The 18,639-nt window shown below is 38.5% G+C and overlaps 6 protein-coding genes across 6 annotated transcripts; 5 read left to right on the forward strand and 1 right to left on the reverse strand.

Annotated features, from left to right (window-relative positions):
• Positions 1–778: 778 nt before the first annotated feature.
• Positions 779–2,170, forward strand: PKNH_0620700 (conserved Plasmodium protein, unknown function; the record flags this gene model as incomplete). Its single annotated transcript, XM_002261843.1, has 1 exon — positions 779–2,170. One exon carries the CDS (start codon positions 779–781, stop codon positions 2,168–2,170), a length of 1,392 nt encoding a protein of 463 aa, XP_002261879.1.
• A 1,582-nt stretch (positions 2,171–3,752) lies between these two features.
• PKNH_0620800 (conserved Plasmodium protein, unknown function) lies at positions 3,753–4,766 on the forward strand (the record flags this gene model as incomplete). The annotated part of the gene is made up of 2 exons (XM_039113684.1): positions 3,753–4,047; positions 4,177–4,766. The coding sequence occupies 2 exons, from the start codon at positions 3,753–3,755 to the stop codon at positions 4,764–4,766; spliced, it is 885 nt and encodes a 294-aa protein (XP_038969544.1).
• A 2,724-nt stretch (positions 4,767–7,490) lies between these two features.
• PKNH_0620900 (conserved Plasmodium protein, unknown function) lies at positions 7,491–9,602 on the forward strand (the record flags this gene model as incomplete). The annotated part of the gene is made up of 1 exon (XM_002261844.2): positions 7,491–9,602. One exon carries the CDS (start codon positions 7,491–7,493, stop codon positions 9,600–9,602), a length of 2,112 nt encoding a protein of 703 aa, XP_002261880.1.
• A 1,918-nt stretch (positions 9,603–11,520) lies between these two features.
• PKNH_0621000 (conserved Plasmodium protein, unknown function) lies at positions 11,521–12,876 on the forward strand (the record flags this gene model as incomplete). The annotated part of the gene is made up of 1 exon (XM_002261845.1): positions 11,521–12,876. One exon carries the CDS (start codon positions 11,521–11,523, stop codon positions 12,874–12,876), a length of 1,356 nt encoding a protein of 451 aa, XP_002261881.1.
• Positions 12,877–14,782: 1,906 nt separating this feature from the next.
• PKNH_0621100 (uncharacterized protein) lies at positions 14,783–16,002 on the forward strand (the record flags this gene model as incomplete). The annotated part of the gene is made up of 3 exons (XM_002261846.1): positions 14,783–14,895; positions 15,142–15,349; positions 15,658–16,002. 3 exons carry the CDS (start codon positions 14,783–14,785, stop codon positions 16,000–16,002), a joined length of 666 nt encoding a protein of 221 aa, XP_002261882.1.
• Positions 16,003–16,156: 154 nt separating this feature from the next.
• PKNH_0621200 (uncharacterized protein) lies at positions 16,157–17,965 on the reverse strand (the record flags this gene model as incomplete). The annotated part of the gene is made up of 8 exons (XM_002261847.1): positions 16,157–16,192; positions 16,356–16,423; positions 16,540–16,661; positions 16,818–16,915; positions 17,050–17,136; positions 17,278–17,342; positions 17,563–17,680; positions 17,918–17,965. The coding sequence occupies 8 exons, from the start codon at positions 17,963–17,965 to the stop codon at positions 16,157–16,159; spliced, it is 642 nt and encodes a 213-aa protein (XP_002261883.1).
• Between the last annotated feature and the right edge of the window lie 674 nt (positions 17,966–18,639).

An 18,639-nucleotide genomic window follows, 5' to 3' on the forward strand; every position in this document is an offset into this window, starting at 1 on the left:
TGCAAATATTCACAAATAGGATATGTCAGATAAGTTTTTTTTTTTTTTTTTTTTTTTTTTTTTTTTTGATGCATGCGTAAATCTGGATATTTCAATTTGTTTAAAAAGGGGGGATGGCTCACGTATATATGTATCATCATATGAACGAATTCTACGCGCACCCTTTTTTTTTTGTACATTCAGTAGAGTTTCGAAGAAAGGGAAATGCTTATTGAGATAGGCGCGTCGAAAATTATGGTGAGTAGAAGAGCAGGAAGTCGCAGCTGTGGTGATTGTTTCCTGTTGATTTATCTTCCGTTTTTATGTTTTTGTTTTTTCATGAATACTTGTCAAGAATTGGTACCACTGCACCAGAACTGACGCCAAGTTGTTCCAACGAGTTTGTAACGACACCCCTGAGCCTTCCCACCCCGTTGTTTTAGAACAATCCTGAGAGAATTGACCCACCTATACCACTGTCTTTAACATTTTTTTAGAAGTGGCCCATTTGGAAACTTTCTTTTTTCTCCTTGTACATAGCATATATTTTTTTAAGTAAGAAGCAGAGAGTACAAAATTCTCCCATTGATATTCTTTTTTTTTTTTATTTTTTTTTTTTTTGTGTGTGTAACGAGCTAGTTAAAGGTTAGCGAACCTTTTACATTTCCTCGCTCCTCCCATGTTCAGAATTCTTCTGTTCATCTTTGAATTTCGTTTCTCCTTTTTCGCTTTAATTTTTTTTAACCCGCTCACCACTGCACGATTGCACGATTGCACGACGACCGCGTAGAATGGCAAAATGAGGAGCCTCGTGAATGTCGCCGTATATTTAGTCGTGCTTAATTTCTGCATCTGCCTGATAAGCGCCATAGAGGAAACGAAGAACCCAAGTGTTGTGCCCACTGATGTGCCCACTGATGTACCCACTGATGTGCCCACTGATGTGCCCATTGATGTGTCCATTGATGTGCCCATTGATGTGCCACAGGAGAAGCCAAATCTGAGGTACCACAGTGCGGGAGGCAAACTTGTAGGAAAAAAAAAAAAAGACAAATTGGCCATCGAAGAAAGTAAATCCAAGAAGGGGCCAAAAAATATTAACAAAACACAAAATGTTAAGAAAGGAAAAAATGGCATCCCCCCTTCTAATGAAAAGGGCGTAGCGACCATTGATGAAGGGAATCTGAGGCATAATGCTCCTAGTGAGGGTAACCAGATCCTACCGAGCAAAGACATAAAGGTGGAACCGGAAAAAGTAACAGATGAAAAGGAAAAAGGAGAATTAAAACAGAGGGAATGTAAAAACAGTGGTAGTCAGATGAATCCAAAATGTAAGACACAGGTAAATGATCACAATGTCGGAGCGGGGAAGGGGGAGAAGGTTTCCGAGAAGGGAGAATCGAACAAGAGTGAAAAGAGTAAGGAACAAGCAAGTGGAGCATCAGAAAAAGGTGTAATCATGCCGGTAGAGGGAGAGAAAGTAAGTAAGGAAGGTGAACTGCATGTGCCAAATACAGAAAAGGGAATAGAACAAGTTCATGTGAATGGCGCCAATGAAGTAGGTTCTTCGAACAAGTCGATTAATTATGAAAAGAACGAACCAGAAAATTCAAACACAGAAGTAACTGATCAAGATGCCTTGCCAGCGGAAATGCCACTCCTACAGGAAGAGGAAGTACCCATCGAGTGGAACGCCAAGGGGGTAGATGCCCCAGACCACTCGAATGGTGTAAAACCAATGAAAGGATCGGAATCGCCAACAACATCGGATCTTCATAACGAATTGGGATCTTCCTACATTTCGGAGGGGGATTCCAAACGGGAAGAAGTAGAAGAAGGAAAAATTGAAAATGCGAAAAATGAAATATCAGAAGAGGAAAATATATTGCTAAGTGGGAAAGAAGATGAGTCGGACGACGTTATCGAAGGAGTGGAAGAAGAACAAGAGAATGGAATTAACCAAGATGTGAATAAGGAGGATGGCTCCTCCAAAAAAGGCGTAGGAAAATTCTTTCATGAGTATATGGACTTTGCGCCTTTAGTAGAAAAATTTAAGAATAACAAGAAGTTACAAAAAATGTCTAACGATCTGGCAACTTTAGCGGTCAACGTGTATGATGGCTTCCTACTCTTCGTCGAGCAAGTGAAATTTTTCGCGAACAACGTTGTGCAGATTATTGAAGACATTTGAGTGGGGGAGGAAGTGGTCATTTTACGTTTCCGAGAGGATAGTTTTTCACGGTAGGCCCAATTGGCGCGATCAGGAAGGTGATCACAGCTTGCATGGTTAACATGTTGGGACTGCTAACCTTTCTGATATTACTCTTTTTATTCATTTTTTGAAAATTCCATTAAAATGAAAGGAGCAAATTAGTTGTGGTGTGTGTGTGTGTGTATGTATGTATGTATGTGTATGTATGTGGAGGGTTCTACTGTGCTGATTTATCATCAGCTACGGGGCCCCTATTGATGTCTGTAAACACTACTGAGTTTTTCTTAATTTGGTGAGGTAGCTAGGGGGGTTATTCATGGGGGTACTCCCAAAAAAGGAGTCCTGCGTCTATTCAACACACATGACACTGCTTCATTTTTCATGTGCAAAGTTAAGAAAATGAATACCTGTTTTTTGTTTTTTGTTTTTACACAAGAAGATATAGCGGTTTAAAGGTTGACCCCCAATTCGCCTCCGCTATGTGAAGGTGGGAACGTGACATGAAGTTTTGCATTTTTTGCAAAAGTAGGGTTGTGAAGGACGCTCCGCTCTTCACACCGTTGGAGAATTACTCCCTGTGTGCGATTTGTTCGTTCAGCAGTGTATACATGATACATGTAGGTGTATAATATATATATATATTTTATCAACTTTTTGTCGTTAAAGGTTATGGGAGTATTATTCTCCAGGCAAGCGAAATAATCAGGAAATGCGAATTCATGAAAGGTGATTTTTTTTTTTTTTTTTTCTTGATAAAAATGTTACAATTTTGGCACTCCTTTTCTTCGCTTCTCTTCACTGCAAAGCGAAGGAGAATGAACAAAAGAAAAGTGAATGTCGTTGCAATTTTGCACTTCCAAAAGGGAAAGAGAAGAGAAAAAAAAAAATGTTCACACACTATTCTGTTAGCGCATGTGTCCAAATGCGGCCTATTGTTACAGAGTGATGCGAATAAGTAGTAATTTATGTTGGAACGAATTGGGAGGAGGCTCCTACATCTGTGAGAAATGGTGTAGATTGGGAATGTCTTCTCCGATTCGCCTTTAACACACACACAAGCGTAAGTTTATATACGGGTGGAAATTTTCCCACAAAATGTAATGTTTTTGTTTCGGAGAAACTTCCTCCATTGGAGTGATTTTTTTTGCGGGGTATGTGCTGTCCCACGTTTGGTAAAAATAATGTGATAAAAAAAAAAAAAAAAAAATCCTTTTTTTTTTAAGGGTTGTTGGGAAGACGGCTTGGCAACTGAGTGTTACTCTGTTGTATAAACCTGTTTCCAGCTGTTTTTTTTTTTTTTTTTTTTTTTTTTTTTTTTTTTTTCTTGTTTGTTAGTAAAATGTTGGCAAATTAGCGTTAAATTAAAGGAACGTCTCTTCACTGTTAAACAACTTGCACGGTTTGATAGCCCTCTATCTATTTTCCCATGTTACAACATAGTGAAGCCGAAGCACTTTAAAATTAGTACGTTCACATTTCCGTTAATTTACAAAAAACGGAAAGGTAATTAAATTATTTCATCTTTTTTTTTTTGTGTAATTTTCTCGAAGGTAAAAAGAGTATGGGAAAATTTTCCGACTTTTCCATTTTTTACTTCGTCTTTCTTTTAAATTTCTGCCTCTACAAAAATGGCATCCAAGGTTACAGTGTTGCCAATGAGGTAAAGACCAGTTTTAGGAATGGCACCTCGAATAATGATCATAATGAACAGACGAAGAAAGCGTTAGATGGACGCAACGGAACTCGTCAGAACGTTCGTACCCATGCTAGGCATTATCACGGGGCAGTGGTGGGCTCAGCCTGGGTACACAATTTGAGAAATTCGTCCATAAAGGGAAACGCGGAAGAAGAACCTGGTAAAACATAAGCAGCTAGTACCGCAGGCACTGGTACACGTGCTTCGGGCAATACGGCCACGCTCACGGAAACGTTGGGGCGGTTAATTTAAAATGCTGTACTTAACTCGACCCTTAAATTTGTCTTAGGTGAGGAGAGTCCTGTGTTTCCACCAGGGACGCCAAGGACAGCGACGGAGCAACCGGGGCAGGGACAAGAGCAGGAGCTAGAGGAGGTGGATGAGACAAATGTTCAGAACCCTAGGGTAAATAATCCAGGAGAGAAGGAACTCAACCTTCCGATGAACAATGAAAAAGTGAAGATAGAACTGGAGGAGCATGCGGAAACTTCAATGAATGACATAGAGGAAGAAGTTCTGGAGGAAATTTACGAAGAGAGCGACGATAACGAAGTCGAGGAAAAAAGTGACGAGGACACACAAGACGACAATAACGACGATGTAGATAACAATGACGACGATGAGGATGTAGAAGTTGTATTTCGATATGACAATGACGAAGAAATAGAAGAGAGAACGGAGGAACAGGGATTGCATTCCTTACTGAATGATGAAACTATACATATGATCCATTTACAGGAATATACAGACATTGATGAGGAGAAAGAGAAAGTAGAAGAGTTAATTCAATATATGACAAATTCGCTGGAAGAAAATGAAGAGTTTGTGGATACGCTTAACGGTTTTTCATCCGATATGACTATGTATTTGCAGAATTAATTACTTATTTTGGGGATTGGTGCTTTGATTAAATTGAACCGTTCCTGTGTGCAGTGCCACAGCCGTATGATGTTCGCAAAGGAACCGAAGGGATGAGTGCGACATTGGATGCTTTATACACATTGTGGCTTATACACCTTCCCCCGCATAAATGGAATTCCTGAAAAATGAGGTGTAACTTCGCATATACGTATCGTGCGGCAGGAATTTTGGAAGCCCAATTTAGCTCATCAGGGTGGAAAGTAAATTGCGTGTGCATTAACGCGCCCGCAGACTTATGCATGGATACGTTCATATGTGCAGCGGTAGATAGGTAGGCACATTCTTTTACTTGCCGCCTATTATTATCAGACGACACATTGAAAAGGGGGAAAGAAGAAACATTTAGCGAGTCTTCATAAAAGTGAAAAAGCGCAAAGAGAAAAATAAAATAAAATTAAATTCCTTTCATTTTGAAGTTATACATTTTGAATATGTATAGCAATTAATTTTTTTTTTTTTTTTTTTTTTTTTTTTTTTTTTTTTTTGCATGCAGATTTAAGCGTTTACATGTATCTCCTCCATTTGCTTAATTTACTCATTTTAATTTGGGACTGCTCACTTACCCATGTGGCGATGGAGCCAATGGCTAACATTATTAATAGTGGGCAATGTGACAAAATTTTGAAACCTGTTAATTTTGTTCATTGCCTATCTCTGTGTTCGTACTGTCTGATTTGTTTGACTTTCCTAACTTCCCTAATTAAATTTGCACCTTAAAAGGGAATTCTCCCAGTTTATTATTTTTATTATTTTTATTATATTATTTTTTTTTTTTTCAAGTGGAAAGATTACACTCAGCTATACATACCCAGTGATGCTCGTCCTACCGGGGGAAGTCGTCCCCGATTATATGTTGCTACTGCGGACAAGGCGAGCACGTTGGTTTTTTCGCTTGACGGTTGAAAGGGAAAATGTGTTATGGGGGGAGGGGGGGTTAAATAATGGGTAAATCCCCCGTGTAGCTTTGACGTTTAGACATTTTAGTAATTTTTTTTTTTTTTTTTTTTTCGTTCATTCTTTTGTCTTTCGAATGAATTGTTGTGTGATGGAAAGAGAAAATCGACATTCCCAATACTGCGTTTTTTTTGACAGCCCTCTCGTTTCGGATTTGCTAACAAATGTTGCTTATCCGTTTGCACTCGTGGAGGGGTGTAGTACAAAGTGTGTAATTGGCCAAACAGGTGTAAGAAGAATGTACACAATTGTGGATTTCCTTTTGAACGAAAAAGACCGCCCGACACGACACCTCAACGACGAACTCATAGCCCCTTCAGTGCAAAAGCGGTTTTGAAATGTGCACGCGCGTCGAGATTGTGAAATCAGAAAAAGTCGCGTGCATAAAATGAAAGGAGGTTTTGTCTGAGGAAATATTTCCCACCACTTCGAACGTGCACACGAAGCAAACACTATGTTTAAAATAATTGGTTAATTAGTTTATTCATGGGCATATATATGAGCACTTCTTCATCGAAATGAAAACAATTGTTGCAGAAATTGCTGTTGTCCGTTTGTAACAGCTGATGGATTGGTCTTTTTTTTTTTTTTTTTTTTTTTTTTCCATGGCTAGGCGAGGAAGCCGCCAAATAGGCTACTCGGTGTATGGACAAAGGGTTACGTAGTTTGTTTTTTCACGTTCAAAGTGGAAAGCAACGTGGGTAGTCATGTTTGCTTATCACGCTGATTTTCTGGACTAAGCATCTGTATCCAGCACCCGTACCGAGCAGCCATATCGAGTATCCACGCTGAGGGGCTAAATGGCAAATTCCACACGAACGTTAAAGAGTTAAATCGTGTGCAAATGTTTCAGGAGTACCCACCTTCTCCTCTCGTATGTCGAAACGAGTGACACTAGACAGATGATCGCATTGTTTGGCATGCTTTCGGAATACACATACTAATGCACACCCCTATGCATATGCAGTGATCCATGGTTGTGTGTTTAGAAGAAGCATTTCTTCTATCATGATCGTTTTATATAAATTTGTCTGCAGGACATGGATTTGACTTTATGGGTGTATTGCCATGTCACATATTCCCTTAATCTTTTTTTTTTTTTTTCTCTTTTTTACTTTTATTATTGTTAAATTTGATTTCTGCATTTTATTATTATTATTATAATTATTATTATTATTTTATTATTATTATTTTATTTTATTTTTTTTTTTGCGACATTTCAGTGTTATTTTATCTTTCCTGTATTTTCGGCTGTTCCCTCATTGTTATTTTAATTGTTTTTTCTTCCTTTGCGAAATTTGAATACTGATTAGTTTTCCCTACATGAAGAACGGAAAGGGAGTACTATTTTTTTCTTGCTGCGAGAAGTATTATTTTAATTTTTAGGGCACCCTAAAACAGCGACGCAAAGAAGGTTGAGAAAAGAGGAGCCTTTTCCAAGTTACCCTGCCTAAAAATAAAATATTCCTTTTTTGAGAAAAAGAATATACACATGGATCAATTTTTTTTTTTTTTCTTTTTTTTATATTCTCTTCACAGTGTTCCCTAAAGAATTCTTTTTTTCTTTTTTTTTATCATTCCCTATTTTGCTATTTTCCTGTTAAACCATTTTAGCGCGAAAATATTTACCTACCTCTTATAGTTTTTCAGTACATCTTCGTATTACTATCTTATAGTTTTAGTTATACTTCACCATTTCGCTAGTTTTTTTTTTTTTAAATACCCACCATGAGAAATCTCCCGTATGTTACATTCTACTTAGCCCTTTTCGTTTTAACTTCGAGGGAATGCGGCATTTTATGTAGTGAAGCTGGACTAAGTAAAAGCACCAACCTAAGAAATGGATGTACAATTAATAACACATTGAAGGATGGAGACCAGACGGAGCTGAATGATACCAACCATGATGATAAAGATTTTCTAAATGGGGACGAGGACCTGCAGGAAGTAATTAAGGAAGTACAACTTGTCGGTGGAGAAGAAGAAAACATTGAGGAGCTTACCAGTACTTCCCATTCGAAAGAAAAAGAAGGAAATATAAGAGGAAGTTATGTACTTTCAGATGATGGTATAGAAACACCAAGGGAAAATAACTGGAAAGAGAGCGATATGAATATGATGTGGAGCACTGGACCGCTGGACAACATTTCAACGGACAGTGGACAACAAGGTAATCAGGGAATACAGTCCAGTTGGTCCACGTCATGGGGTACGCCTGGACAGTCGGAAGAAAAAAAAGTAGAAGAAGTGAAAAATTCTGAGGAACAAATAACACATAACGCATCTTCTGTGTGGGGACGAAATAATGAAGGAGGAGAAAGAAACAGATGGGAATACGAAGAAGAGAGTGTGCCAACATGGAATAATGTACACGAAACTTTGAAGGTAAATCCACTTTTATTTGATCAAGTTAACGTGGATGATGAGGATGTGTTATCAAGTGCAGAGAATATAGAAAAGGAGAGCCCGTCCAACGAATCGGCAGATAAGGACATCACACAGGAGGATCAAGATAAAACTCCAGAAAATGAACAGAACGCACAAAACGTTGAAGAGAACGTAAAACAACAAGAAGAACAAGAACCCGTGGAGGTAATACAAATGCCAGCTATTGAGGATCCAGAAGAAGAACAAGAACCCGTGGAGGTAATACAAATGCCAGCTATTGAGGATCCAGAAAAAGAACAGGAACCCGTGGAAGTAATACAAATGCCTGCTATTGAGGATCCAGAAAAAGAACAAGAACCCGTGGAGGTAATACAAATGCCAGCTATTGAGGATCCAGAAAAAGAACAAGAACCCGTGGAGGTAATACAAATGCCAGCTATTGAGGATCCAGAAAAAGAACAAGAACCCGTGGAGGTAATACAAATGCCAGCTATTGAAGATCCAGAAAAAGAACAAGAACCCGTGGAAGTAATACAAATGCCAGCTATTGAGGATCCAGAGGAAGAACAAGAACCCGTGGAGGTAATACAAATGCCAGCTATTGAGGATCCAGAGGAAGAACAAGAACCCGTGGAGGTAATACAAATGCCAGCTATTGAGGATCCAGAAAAAGAACAAGAACCCGTGGAGGTAATACAAATGCCAGCTATTGAGGATCCAGAGGAAGAACAAGAACCCGTGGAGGTAATACAAATGCCAGCTATTGAGGATCCAGAGGAAGAACAAGAACCCGTGGAGGTAATACAAATGCCAGCTATTGAGGATCCAGAAAAAGAACAAGAACCCGTGGAGGTAATACAAATGCCAGCCATTGAAGATCCAGAAGAAGAACAAGAACCCGTGGAGGTAATACAAATGCCAGCTATTGAGGATCCAGAGGAAGAACAAGAACCCGTGGAGGTAATACAAATGCCAGCTATTGAGGATCCAGAAAAAGAACAAGAACCCGTGGAAGTAATACAAATGCCAGCTATTGAGGATTCAGAGGAAGAGCAAGAACCCGTGGAGGTAATACAAATGCCTGCTATTGAAGATCCAGAAGAAGAACAAGAACCCGTGGAGGTAATACAAATGCCAGCTATTGAAGATCCAGAAGAAGAACAAGAACCCGTGGAGGTAATACAAATGCCAGCTATTGAAGATCCAGAAAAAGAGCAGGAGCAGTCACAAAAGGATGATAAAGTGCCCAAGGCAGAGGAGAAAGACGGGAAAGAGGAGTGCGCTGAATTGTCTGGTGACAGTTTTTTTGGAGGAGTGCACATTCGAGAATATATAGATATTGTAGGTATTAAAACAAGTGCCGAAAATATGATGAAGAATGTGTTCAGCCTATTTAGTGGACAAAATCGGATTGTCAACATGTTCAAGGATTTAGCGGGCAATTACTCCTAAAAGGAAGAAAATATCAAAAAAAAAAAGCAAAAAAATTAAATACAATAAAATGAAGTAAAAGAGAACAACTACCAGACAACTTTGATGTGAAACTGTATTAACATATACACTTTTCAAAAAGGAATTTTTACAAAATGGACGTTATGTTTTATTATTTATTCATTTATTCTTTTTCCTTCAAATACATCCTAAGTTACCAAAAGAAGAGGTAATAGTAATTCTGCATAGTCAGGTTTGGGGGTTCTACGTCGGTATAATCCATTTTGTGTGCGCACTTCACTTTTTTCTTATTTTATGGGGAACATAATTATGAAACTCAGTAGCACTCCGTTTTTTCTTTTCTATCCTTTTACGTGATTTTTCTTTTCCATCTTCTTATTTCTTTTTTTCCTTTCCTTTTTTCCCTCTCATCCATGTGTGTGATACACATAACATTAAAAATGGCGCTACAGCAAAAGACTCCATTGTCCCCAATAAAGAATGACTTAGCGAGTAGTTGTAAAATAAAAGGGTGGCTTTTTTTGGCCATCTCAAGGAACTATTGGACTTGCAGTGTTTTTTTTTTTTTTTTTTTTTTTTTTTTTTCTCGCTTTAATCATTTCGCTGTGCATGCAATATTACCCACTGGTTAGGAGCTTTGTTTAAGAAAAATTTGTTTCTCAAAAAAAAAAAGGAATAGAAAGCGTTTTTTTACATATATTTTATTGAGGGGATTTGCAAATGGGCGAACTCGCAAATGTGTAAGCAGGCACATTTACTGGCCCATGCCTTCCCCCTTGAAGGGCGTTATTTTCGCGTGGTACCATTCTCTGTAGAGTGAAATGCAAAGGAAAAAACAGAACGAGTGCATTCACGACTTCCCTATGTGCATTATTAAAATTAAGGGAAGGAAGGTGTCATTAATAAAATAAAGTTCGTCGTGTAATTAAAATAAAGGAAGGAGGGAGAATAGTTATTTTTTATTTTCCGTCATAGGGAAAATTTTAATTCACACACGTGCACACTTCGGATCGACGATCTACATGGTTCCAAATGTGCAGGCAATAATACGATGAAGTCTTTTCAATTTTGTTTTAGATTTGTGCGACCTAGGTGTAGCACTCGGAAAATAGCCTTTTTTTTTTTTTTTTTTTTTTTTTTTTTTCCAGCTAGCCATTTCATTTTCTATAACCACTCCTGCAAGAAAAAAAAAAAAAAAAAAAAAAAAAAAAAAAAACGACCTGCAGGTTCAGGTGTTCCCTTAGCGCTGAAGGAACCCCTCGAGGTGTGTTGTGTGTTGAGTTCCGCATCGAAGTAGAGGATTGTCGAGCGTGCTTCAAAAGGATTCTTTCATCTTCTCCCGGTTGTCACTTCGAAACTTGACCACCTGTGCAATTTCATAATTTTGCAAATTTACAATTTCGTAATTTCTTCTATATTCTGTTTTTTTTTTTTTTTTTTTTTTTTCTTTTTTTTTTCTTTTTTTCACCACTAACCTCCCTAAAGGGCAAAACTTGCACTGCAGGAAAAGCAACACACAATTGTGTTTAAGTGTGTAAGACCGTACGTCTATGCGAACATCTTCCCATTAAACGCAGCTATGCATGCGTCAATTAGAACAAACCTGGCCATTTAACCAATAAGTCTTCTCATTTGTCCATTCGTTTTAGAACGTGGAGTTAGAGGATTCCCATTTGTGTACATCTGCTAAATTCCCCATTTTGGTATTTTTTTTTTTTTTTTTTTTTTTTTTTACCTAAAGGGAGAGAAGCAAAGAAAGGGACTTTCGTTGCAGAGGGTGAAAGAAGCACATATCTACGTCGTAAAAGTGTGAACAGTGTTTCTATTCTTTTAACATTGCGGTTAGGTAATACGTCCAATTAGGTGTTTCCCTCCCCTTGACGATTCTCCACCCGTCCTCCCCTTCGAAGAAGCAAAAATGAATAAACTCCTAGGCGTTGTTCTTTACTTTTTCGTCCTACACAAACAGTTAGATGCAAAAAATGGAAATTTGCGAAGCAGTGATGTGAAAAATGAACAAGTTGAAAAAGGAAAAAAAATTACGACTGGATGGATCCCTTATTATTTACCCCCCAAAGGGCAGACTATACCAATTGCTCCTTTCGATGCTCTTCCAGAGAAAACTACTTTTAGAAAGTCAGCCGACATGAGAAAGGATGCGGAAGAGGAACAGGAAGGTGAAGAAAATGCAAATAGTTTAATCCAATCAGGTAAAACAAACGATGCAGATTTTCAGCTTATGCTTCAAATAGTTGAAGGTGCAGATAACTCGACAGATGTGCAGGTGGAGGGAGGGTTCTCCCCAGATGATCTTGTGGACACGGGAGTGCCGACTGGTGAGGTAGACAATTTAGAGCAGGGAAAAGAAGCATTGCTTGAAGAACTTGCGGGTCATATGGCTAAACATACAAATGGATTAGTAGCAGAGTTGGTGGAAGAACCCGTGACTGCCCCCGCTGATAAGGAAACAGGTGTTGCAGGTGATAAAAGTGGAGAAGTGCCAGAGGGAGCAAAACCCCTGCCCGTGCATGAAGGCGACGAAGTTTCAGTTGAAGAGAGCCAAGAAGGGACACCCTTGGTGGCAGAGCAGGCCGTAGAGGAGATTGTGCCTAGCCAACCTGAAGATGTTAGTGTACCTAACCAACCTGAAGATGTTAGTGTACCTAACCAACCTGAAGATGTTAGTGTGCCTAACCAACCTGAAGATGTTAGTGTACCTAACCAACCTGAAGATGTTAGTGTACCTAACCAACCTGAAGATGTTAGTGTACCTAACCAACCTGAAGATGTTAGTGTACCTAACCAACCTGAAGATGTTAGTGTACCTAACCAACCTGAAGATGTTAGTGTACCTAACCAACCTGAAGATGTTAGTGTACCTAACCAACCTGAAGATGTTAGTGTACCTAACCAACTTGAAGATGTTAGTGTGACTGAGCCCGACGAAAGAAACAACAGCGAAGTCGACACCGCGGAAGAAACAAGCGAAGAAGAAAACTTTTATCATATGGAAGAAGACGATGAAGATGAAGATGAGGATGAAATGGGAGATGAAGAATTCGAAGATGATTACGATATCGTAATGCACAAAATAAATGATGATCACGAACAAGGTACCCCTTCGAATGATGGCTCAAAACATTTGACCAGAGCAGACATAGTAGTTATGCTTGCCGTGCGAAACATGTTAAGTGCGTTAAATGATGACTACGGAATTATGGATTTCCTCACCGGTTTTAACCCTAGTGTGATTAGTCCTTTTTACATTCTTTGAACAGGGAAAAATTGTGGCGAACTGTATATACATGGGTGGTTAAGCAGATATGCAGATTAATATATGATGGCTAGCATAGAGAGAAAGACGCATGCACACACTAGCAAATACTCAACAGTATTATCCACATTTGCCACATGTGTCAGTTTAAATTTACAAATATACCAAATCATTCTCTATTTTTTTGTATGTGTGTACAATTTTTTTTTCGTTTTTAAAATAGCCCCTTGTGCTATATGTTATACGGCACACACACACACACCCTCTGTTGGGTGTGACTCTAGTAGGAACTCCCAATTGGGTTGTTCTCCCTGGGAAATTTCTCCTTTTTATATTTAAAAAAAAAAGAAAAAAAAGGAAAAACTCCCCCCTTTCAATCATATTTAATAAGAGAAACTTTTCATATTTTTTATTTAAAAAAAAATAATAATTCAATTTTGTAAAAGTATAAAAATATGCGAAAAAGCACAATTGTCTGTGTGCACTATTTTTTTGTGAAATTGGGGCGGGGAAAAAGGTGAATTAAAGGCGATCATGAGAGGTAGCAACGTGGTTGGTTCTTAAAGTTACCACTGCTGTTGTTTCAGGGTGTATGTTGTTTCGCTTCCACAACTGTTCACTCGATTTGTATGCAACAGGGGTTCCCATTATGTAGTAAGGAGCTCATGTGGAGTTTTCAAAAATGGTGTTTTGCTTGTTAAGCGTCTAGAAAGTACGATGAGGGAGAAAAGGAGAGAAAACAAATTGTTCAGTCCTATTAACCCTTTTTTTTTTTTTTATGTGTAGAGGCCCCGAAGTTTCAAGCGTCTAACCCCTTACGTAGGGTAAAATGGCAATTGACTCTTAGGAGGAGATACAATTTGGTGAGTTTTTACGATCGATGGGAATAATAGCGCTAATAAGTGGCGAAAAAATGGTGGCACTTCCCTTCGTCATTGCAAACGGTGGACGATTGTAGTGTTTGGAAGAATAACGTTCGCCCTACTGTGCGTATCTACCCCAATGTAATGCTCTGACGCAGGAGTAGTGACAGTTATGGTACTTCTGCTATGACATTAGGAATAGAAATTCCTTCTGGCATGTTTCAGGATCAATGGTTTTTGTCACAATGTGTGAAAGGTGGAAGGTACTAAGCTGCGCGAAGAAGGAGAGTTGTTGCTCGTAAGAGTTTTGGCATGGCATGCGCCACACAGTTGTATTCATAACTGTACTCATGGTTATATTTAGATTTATAGTTATGGCTTTTTTTTTTTTTTTTTTTTTTTTTTTTTTCTCGCCATGGTTAGCACAAAAGTGTCAACCCTCCTGTGGACCCTTTTAAATGTACACCCTCGGACCCGCTTCACGTTTTCATCCAGATGCACGTAAAATACACATGGCAGTTCTCATACAATTACATTTTGGGGACCTCTTCCGGGTAGCTATACATGGCAAATGAGAAGGGGAAAAAAAAAAAAAAAAAAAAAAAAAAAAAAAAAAAAAAAAAAAAAAAAAAAAAAACCTGTGGAACTCGTGTGAAGGCAATTCTTTTTAGCTACACATAAAAAGGAGCGAAGCGAATATATTTAACTGAACGGTAAAATTGTATCTCCACAATGTAGTACATTTTTTCCCATTTTTATATTTGCCTCTTTTTTTTTTTTTAGTTCACCAAGTATGATTTGGAACTTTTTTTTTTTTTTTTTTTTTTTTTTTGTTCTCTTTGTTAGCTAGCGGTTGGGTGATTTACTTCGCCTTACCATAACGTGGAAATAATTTTTTTTTTCTCTCACTTTGAGAGGAACAGTAACATCATCTGTATACGCCTCTGCCTTATGTTAGCATGGCTACTTACATGTTCTATGTATGGGAAAAAAAAAAAATAATAAAATATCAGGACGGGAGCGACTGAGGCTACATGGAAAAAATGTTGTCGAGAATTCATCGATGGAACAGAAATTCTTGTTGCTTGTCTTTTGTGCCCATGAGGGCCCCACCGAAGAAGAAGAACGTACAGGAGAAGAAGAAGAAAAAGGACTCGTAAGTGACGCTCCTTGGTTGAGGATTGTGTGGTGCACATTTGTGTATAGGGCGAGATGGAAAACACGTTTGTTATGTCTCTGTGTATATATATATTAGATCATATGCATGTGTTGGGGTAAAATGGATCGTCATTTTTCCCCTCACCGTTGCGTGGCCTCGGTACACAACACCACGATATCGACTAACTGCTTCATCACAATTTCATCATCGCTTCGTTATCGCCCCCCCCTTTACAAACTTTAGAGCTGAAGACAAGGACAAACTTTCCGAAACCAGATACCTGCCATATATCCCGCCCGCCTACGTTGCGGATACGGTCTCCTTTTTCAAGGACAAAAACAAGGTGGACAATCTTTTGGCCCTAATTTTTGGTCCTCAAAATTCGACGGATTCGTATGAAGACAGAGTCGAGTATCAAAAGAGGTTTGAGCTGTACCAATTTTTGAAGCAGGTATGGAGAGGAGCATAAATCTGCCACGTGTTTGCTCCGCCCGCGTGTACAGCATTCACGCCGGCACCTCTGCACACATACATGTTGAATAGTTTTTCTGTTCTGAATGATTTATTTATTTTTTTTTTTTCCTGAACAAATATTTTGAGGAAAAAAAGACATGCGAGTGGAGAGGAAAAAAAAAAAAAAAAAAAAAGTACACTTGCAATGGTCAAAAATATGCATATGACAGTACATGCTGGTGTATGTATCTGGGTAACCTCCTCACACTTCATATAAATTACGTCCATTTTAAAATTTCTTCACAGAGAGAGGAAGAAAAGTACGAAAGGCATTTACTAAAAATGAAGGAAAAAATATTCAAGGCAATAGAAAATTTACCCGAAGAATTATACGACGAGAGTATCCAAAGTGGTGAACTGTATGACCATAAAGAAATTCAGTTTGGTCTGAAGTACGAAAATGATATTGTAAAAGGTTTGAATGATTACAGGCAGAAGTTGCTACATGTGTACAAGATCCTGCTTTATTTGCGGTTTCCTTTTTACTTGATTAAGAAGAAGAAACCCATGTTGTTTTATATAAGTGAAAGTAAGGCGGTCAGTCGACAGAAGCAAATTAATGCGCAAAGGAAAAAGTTAAAAAAGAAGTAGATCAGCAGGTGGGGAGGTAAAGCGCGGCTGGGAGGAGAGGGGGGCCTGTTTCTTTGGGTCTTATTTTATCGCGTCTTATTTGGGCAACGGTCGTATGGGGGGCACTATTCAGGTTGCCTTGGCAACCCACCTCTCTGGAACTGAAGTAACCATTTTAAGCTTCTTCTTCTTCATCTTCGTCGCTGTATTCCTTTTGAAGGGGAAAGGGTTCATTTGAATCACCCCACATGCGCGCAAGTGTGCAAAAAAAAAAAAAAAAAAAAAAAAAAAAAAAAATAGTAATACGTGTATATATGCGCACATGCGTATATATATATATTTTTTGTTTTTGTTGTTTTATTCTTTCTCTTTACCATATTGCTGATGAGTTTCTTTTTGAACAAATACTCCTCCAGGTCCTTCGTTTTGAAATTGTCCTTATCTACAAATAAAAAAATAATTTTAGCAAGGATGTGCATCATGTGGTGTGTGTACTTATTTGAGGGCGATAAATTGCGGGTTTTATTATTATATATTTTTTCCCTTTTCCCTGAGCACTTCCAAAGTCTTCAAATCCAACGCAGGTTTTTAAGAGAACTCCATTGATGAATAAACATAAGCTGGGCAAAATTTTTATATTTAGCTTGTTCATAAAAAATAGGCAATTCTTGGCTTCCACTCTAGAAATGGATAGAGAGGGTGGGAAATTCAATGGAGGGAGAGTTCGTATGCGGGATTTGCAAGCAGTGACAAATTCGGAAAGTACGTTTATATCGTTTTCACGGTCAGGTGAATGTTACTGCAGTATTGCTCTGCCGCTGCTTTCGTCTGATTACTTGATAAATTTCGTGGCAAGGTGTATGTTAGCCAACTTGATCAAATGGGCATGTAAAATCTCGCAACGCTTGAAGGAGCTGTCGTAAAAGTGGCAAACCTTTGTGCGGAGGAGGGACGAGAAAAATGCAAGAACATGTGAATATAGAGGTGTATAGGTTTGCTAGAGGGGAGAAAGTGAAGCATCCTTTTGTGTAGATATATTTACATACATGCTCCATTCACACATTTTACCACGTTACTGTTTTTAAGGACAGTGGGTATGAAATCCTTTTCACATATTTCCAGGTAAACGCCGTCTTTCTTCAACTCCTGTTTTTTCTAGCAACAAAGGAAAAAAAATGTGTATGTGTGTGGGGGGGAATCGTCATCTGGACAGGCACAATCGATTCCCTCGTTAGGTGTGCACACGAAATGTACGCCAAAAAATTGCCCGATTTTTGGAAAACTTCTTCCACGTACTTTAAGTTGTGTAAGTCGCTTCTCCCTCCATTTCCGGATTTCCTCCTCGTCGCTGTTTTCGTCTACTAAAAGGTTTCACGTTGAAATGTTTTTTTTTTTTTTTTTTTTCCCATCCATTTTTACGCTAAGTTGATAACATGTTCGCTTTAATGAAGCAACCCATATGCACTTTTAAATAGACATGTACGGATGGGAGTGTAAAGTGACGCATACAGGGTTGGTTTAATTCAATAGAGTGCTGGTACTAGGTAGCATTATGCAGTTTTTCCACTGTGTTGTGCCTACCTATGGGGGAAATTTCCTCTCCCTTTTCTGCATCCACTAACTGTGTACGTTGCTCTTTACTTCGATTTTTTTCATTTCCCAATTTGTACTCATTCGATAAGTTCTCTTTGGCCTTTTCCTGTAGCATTGGGGGGGCAACGTATGGAAGAAAAAAAAAAAAAAAAGGGAGCAGATAAGTATTATGGGAGCCTCATCCATCAGGTAAAAGCACAGAGGGGGGGGGGAGTGGGGTTGCAGTCACAACGTACACAGGTGCCCATACCTACGTGTGCACATGTGAACATAGGTATGTACATACACACGCGCACGCTTGTCATTTTGCGTTCAGGCACAATCTGTAGAGGAAAGTTTTTACCAGAGTAATGGCCGTGCATATGTCAGACAGCTTATTTTTCGGGAGCATTTTTGAAGGGGATTTTATTTGGAATTTCTATTCGGGTTTGGTAATAACAAAACTGCAATGTAAGTATATCCCCACAGATGATTTTTTTTTTTTTTTTTTTTTTACAAATTACATGCTTTATGTTTTTCTATTGGAAAAAAAAAAAAAAAAATTGATACTAGGGGGAAAACTTTTTTTAAGTTGCTTAATTATGTATCGGTTAATTTAAACATACATATATCTAAGAGAGGGGGGGCTACGTTGTTACGTGAAGGAACATGTCATATGGAGGGGTGATGGTGGTAGATGGACCCCTTCTTACATATGCGTGGGCACGACATATATATATAAACACATAAAATAAAAATAACGTGAATGAAGGGGAATAGAAATGAAAAAAAAAAAAAAAAAAAAAAAAAAACGAGAGGAAATAGGCCCAGGGAGAATATGTGTGACTTAAAAAAAATGGGACAAAAAAAGTTACGAGCAGAGTGGGGAGGATAAATAGGGGGAGGGGCACAAAATGGATGGGGTGTGCCAACCGAGGCTGGTTAAGCGTAACTGGCAAAGTGTGCAAATCCAGCTTGTCGAAAATGAATCTTTCAAAGGAAAAGGCAAGGGCTCGAGGGGGGTATATTTTAATTCACCGAATAAACATATACACAAATTTTTTTTTTTTTTTTTTTCCACGCAAC

Source organism: Plasmodium knowlesi (genome assembly GCF_000006355.2).
Source record: "Plasmodium knowlesi strain H genome assembly, chromosome: 6".
Lineage (NCBI taxonomy): Eukaryota > Apicomplexa > Aconoidasida > Haemosporida > Plasmodiidae > Plasmodium > Plasmodium knowlesi.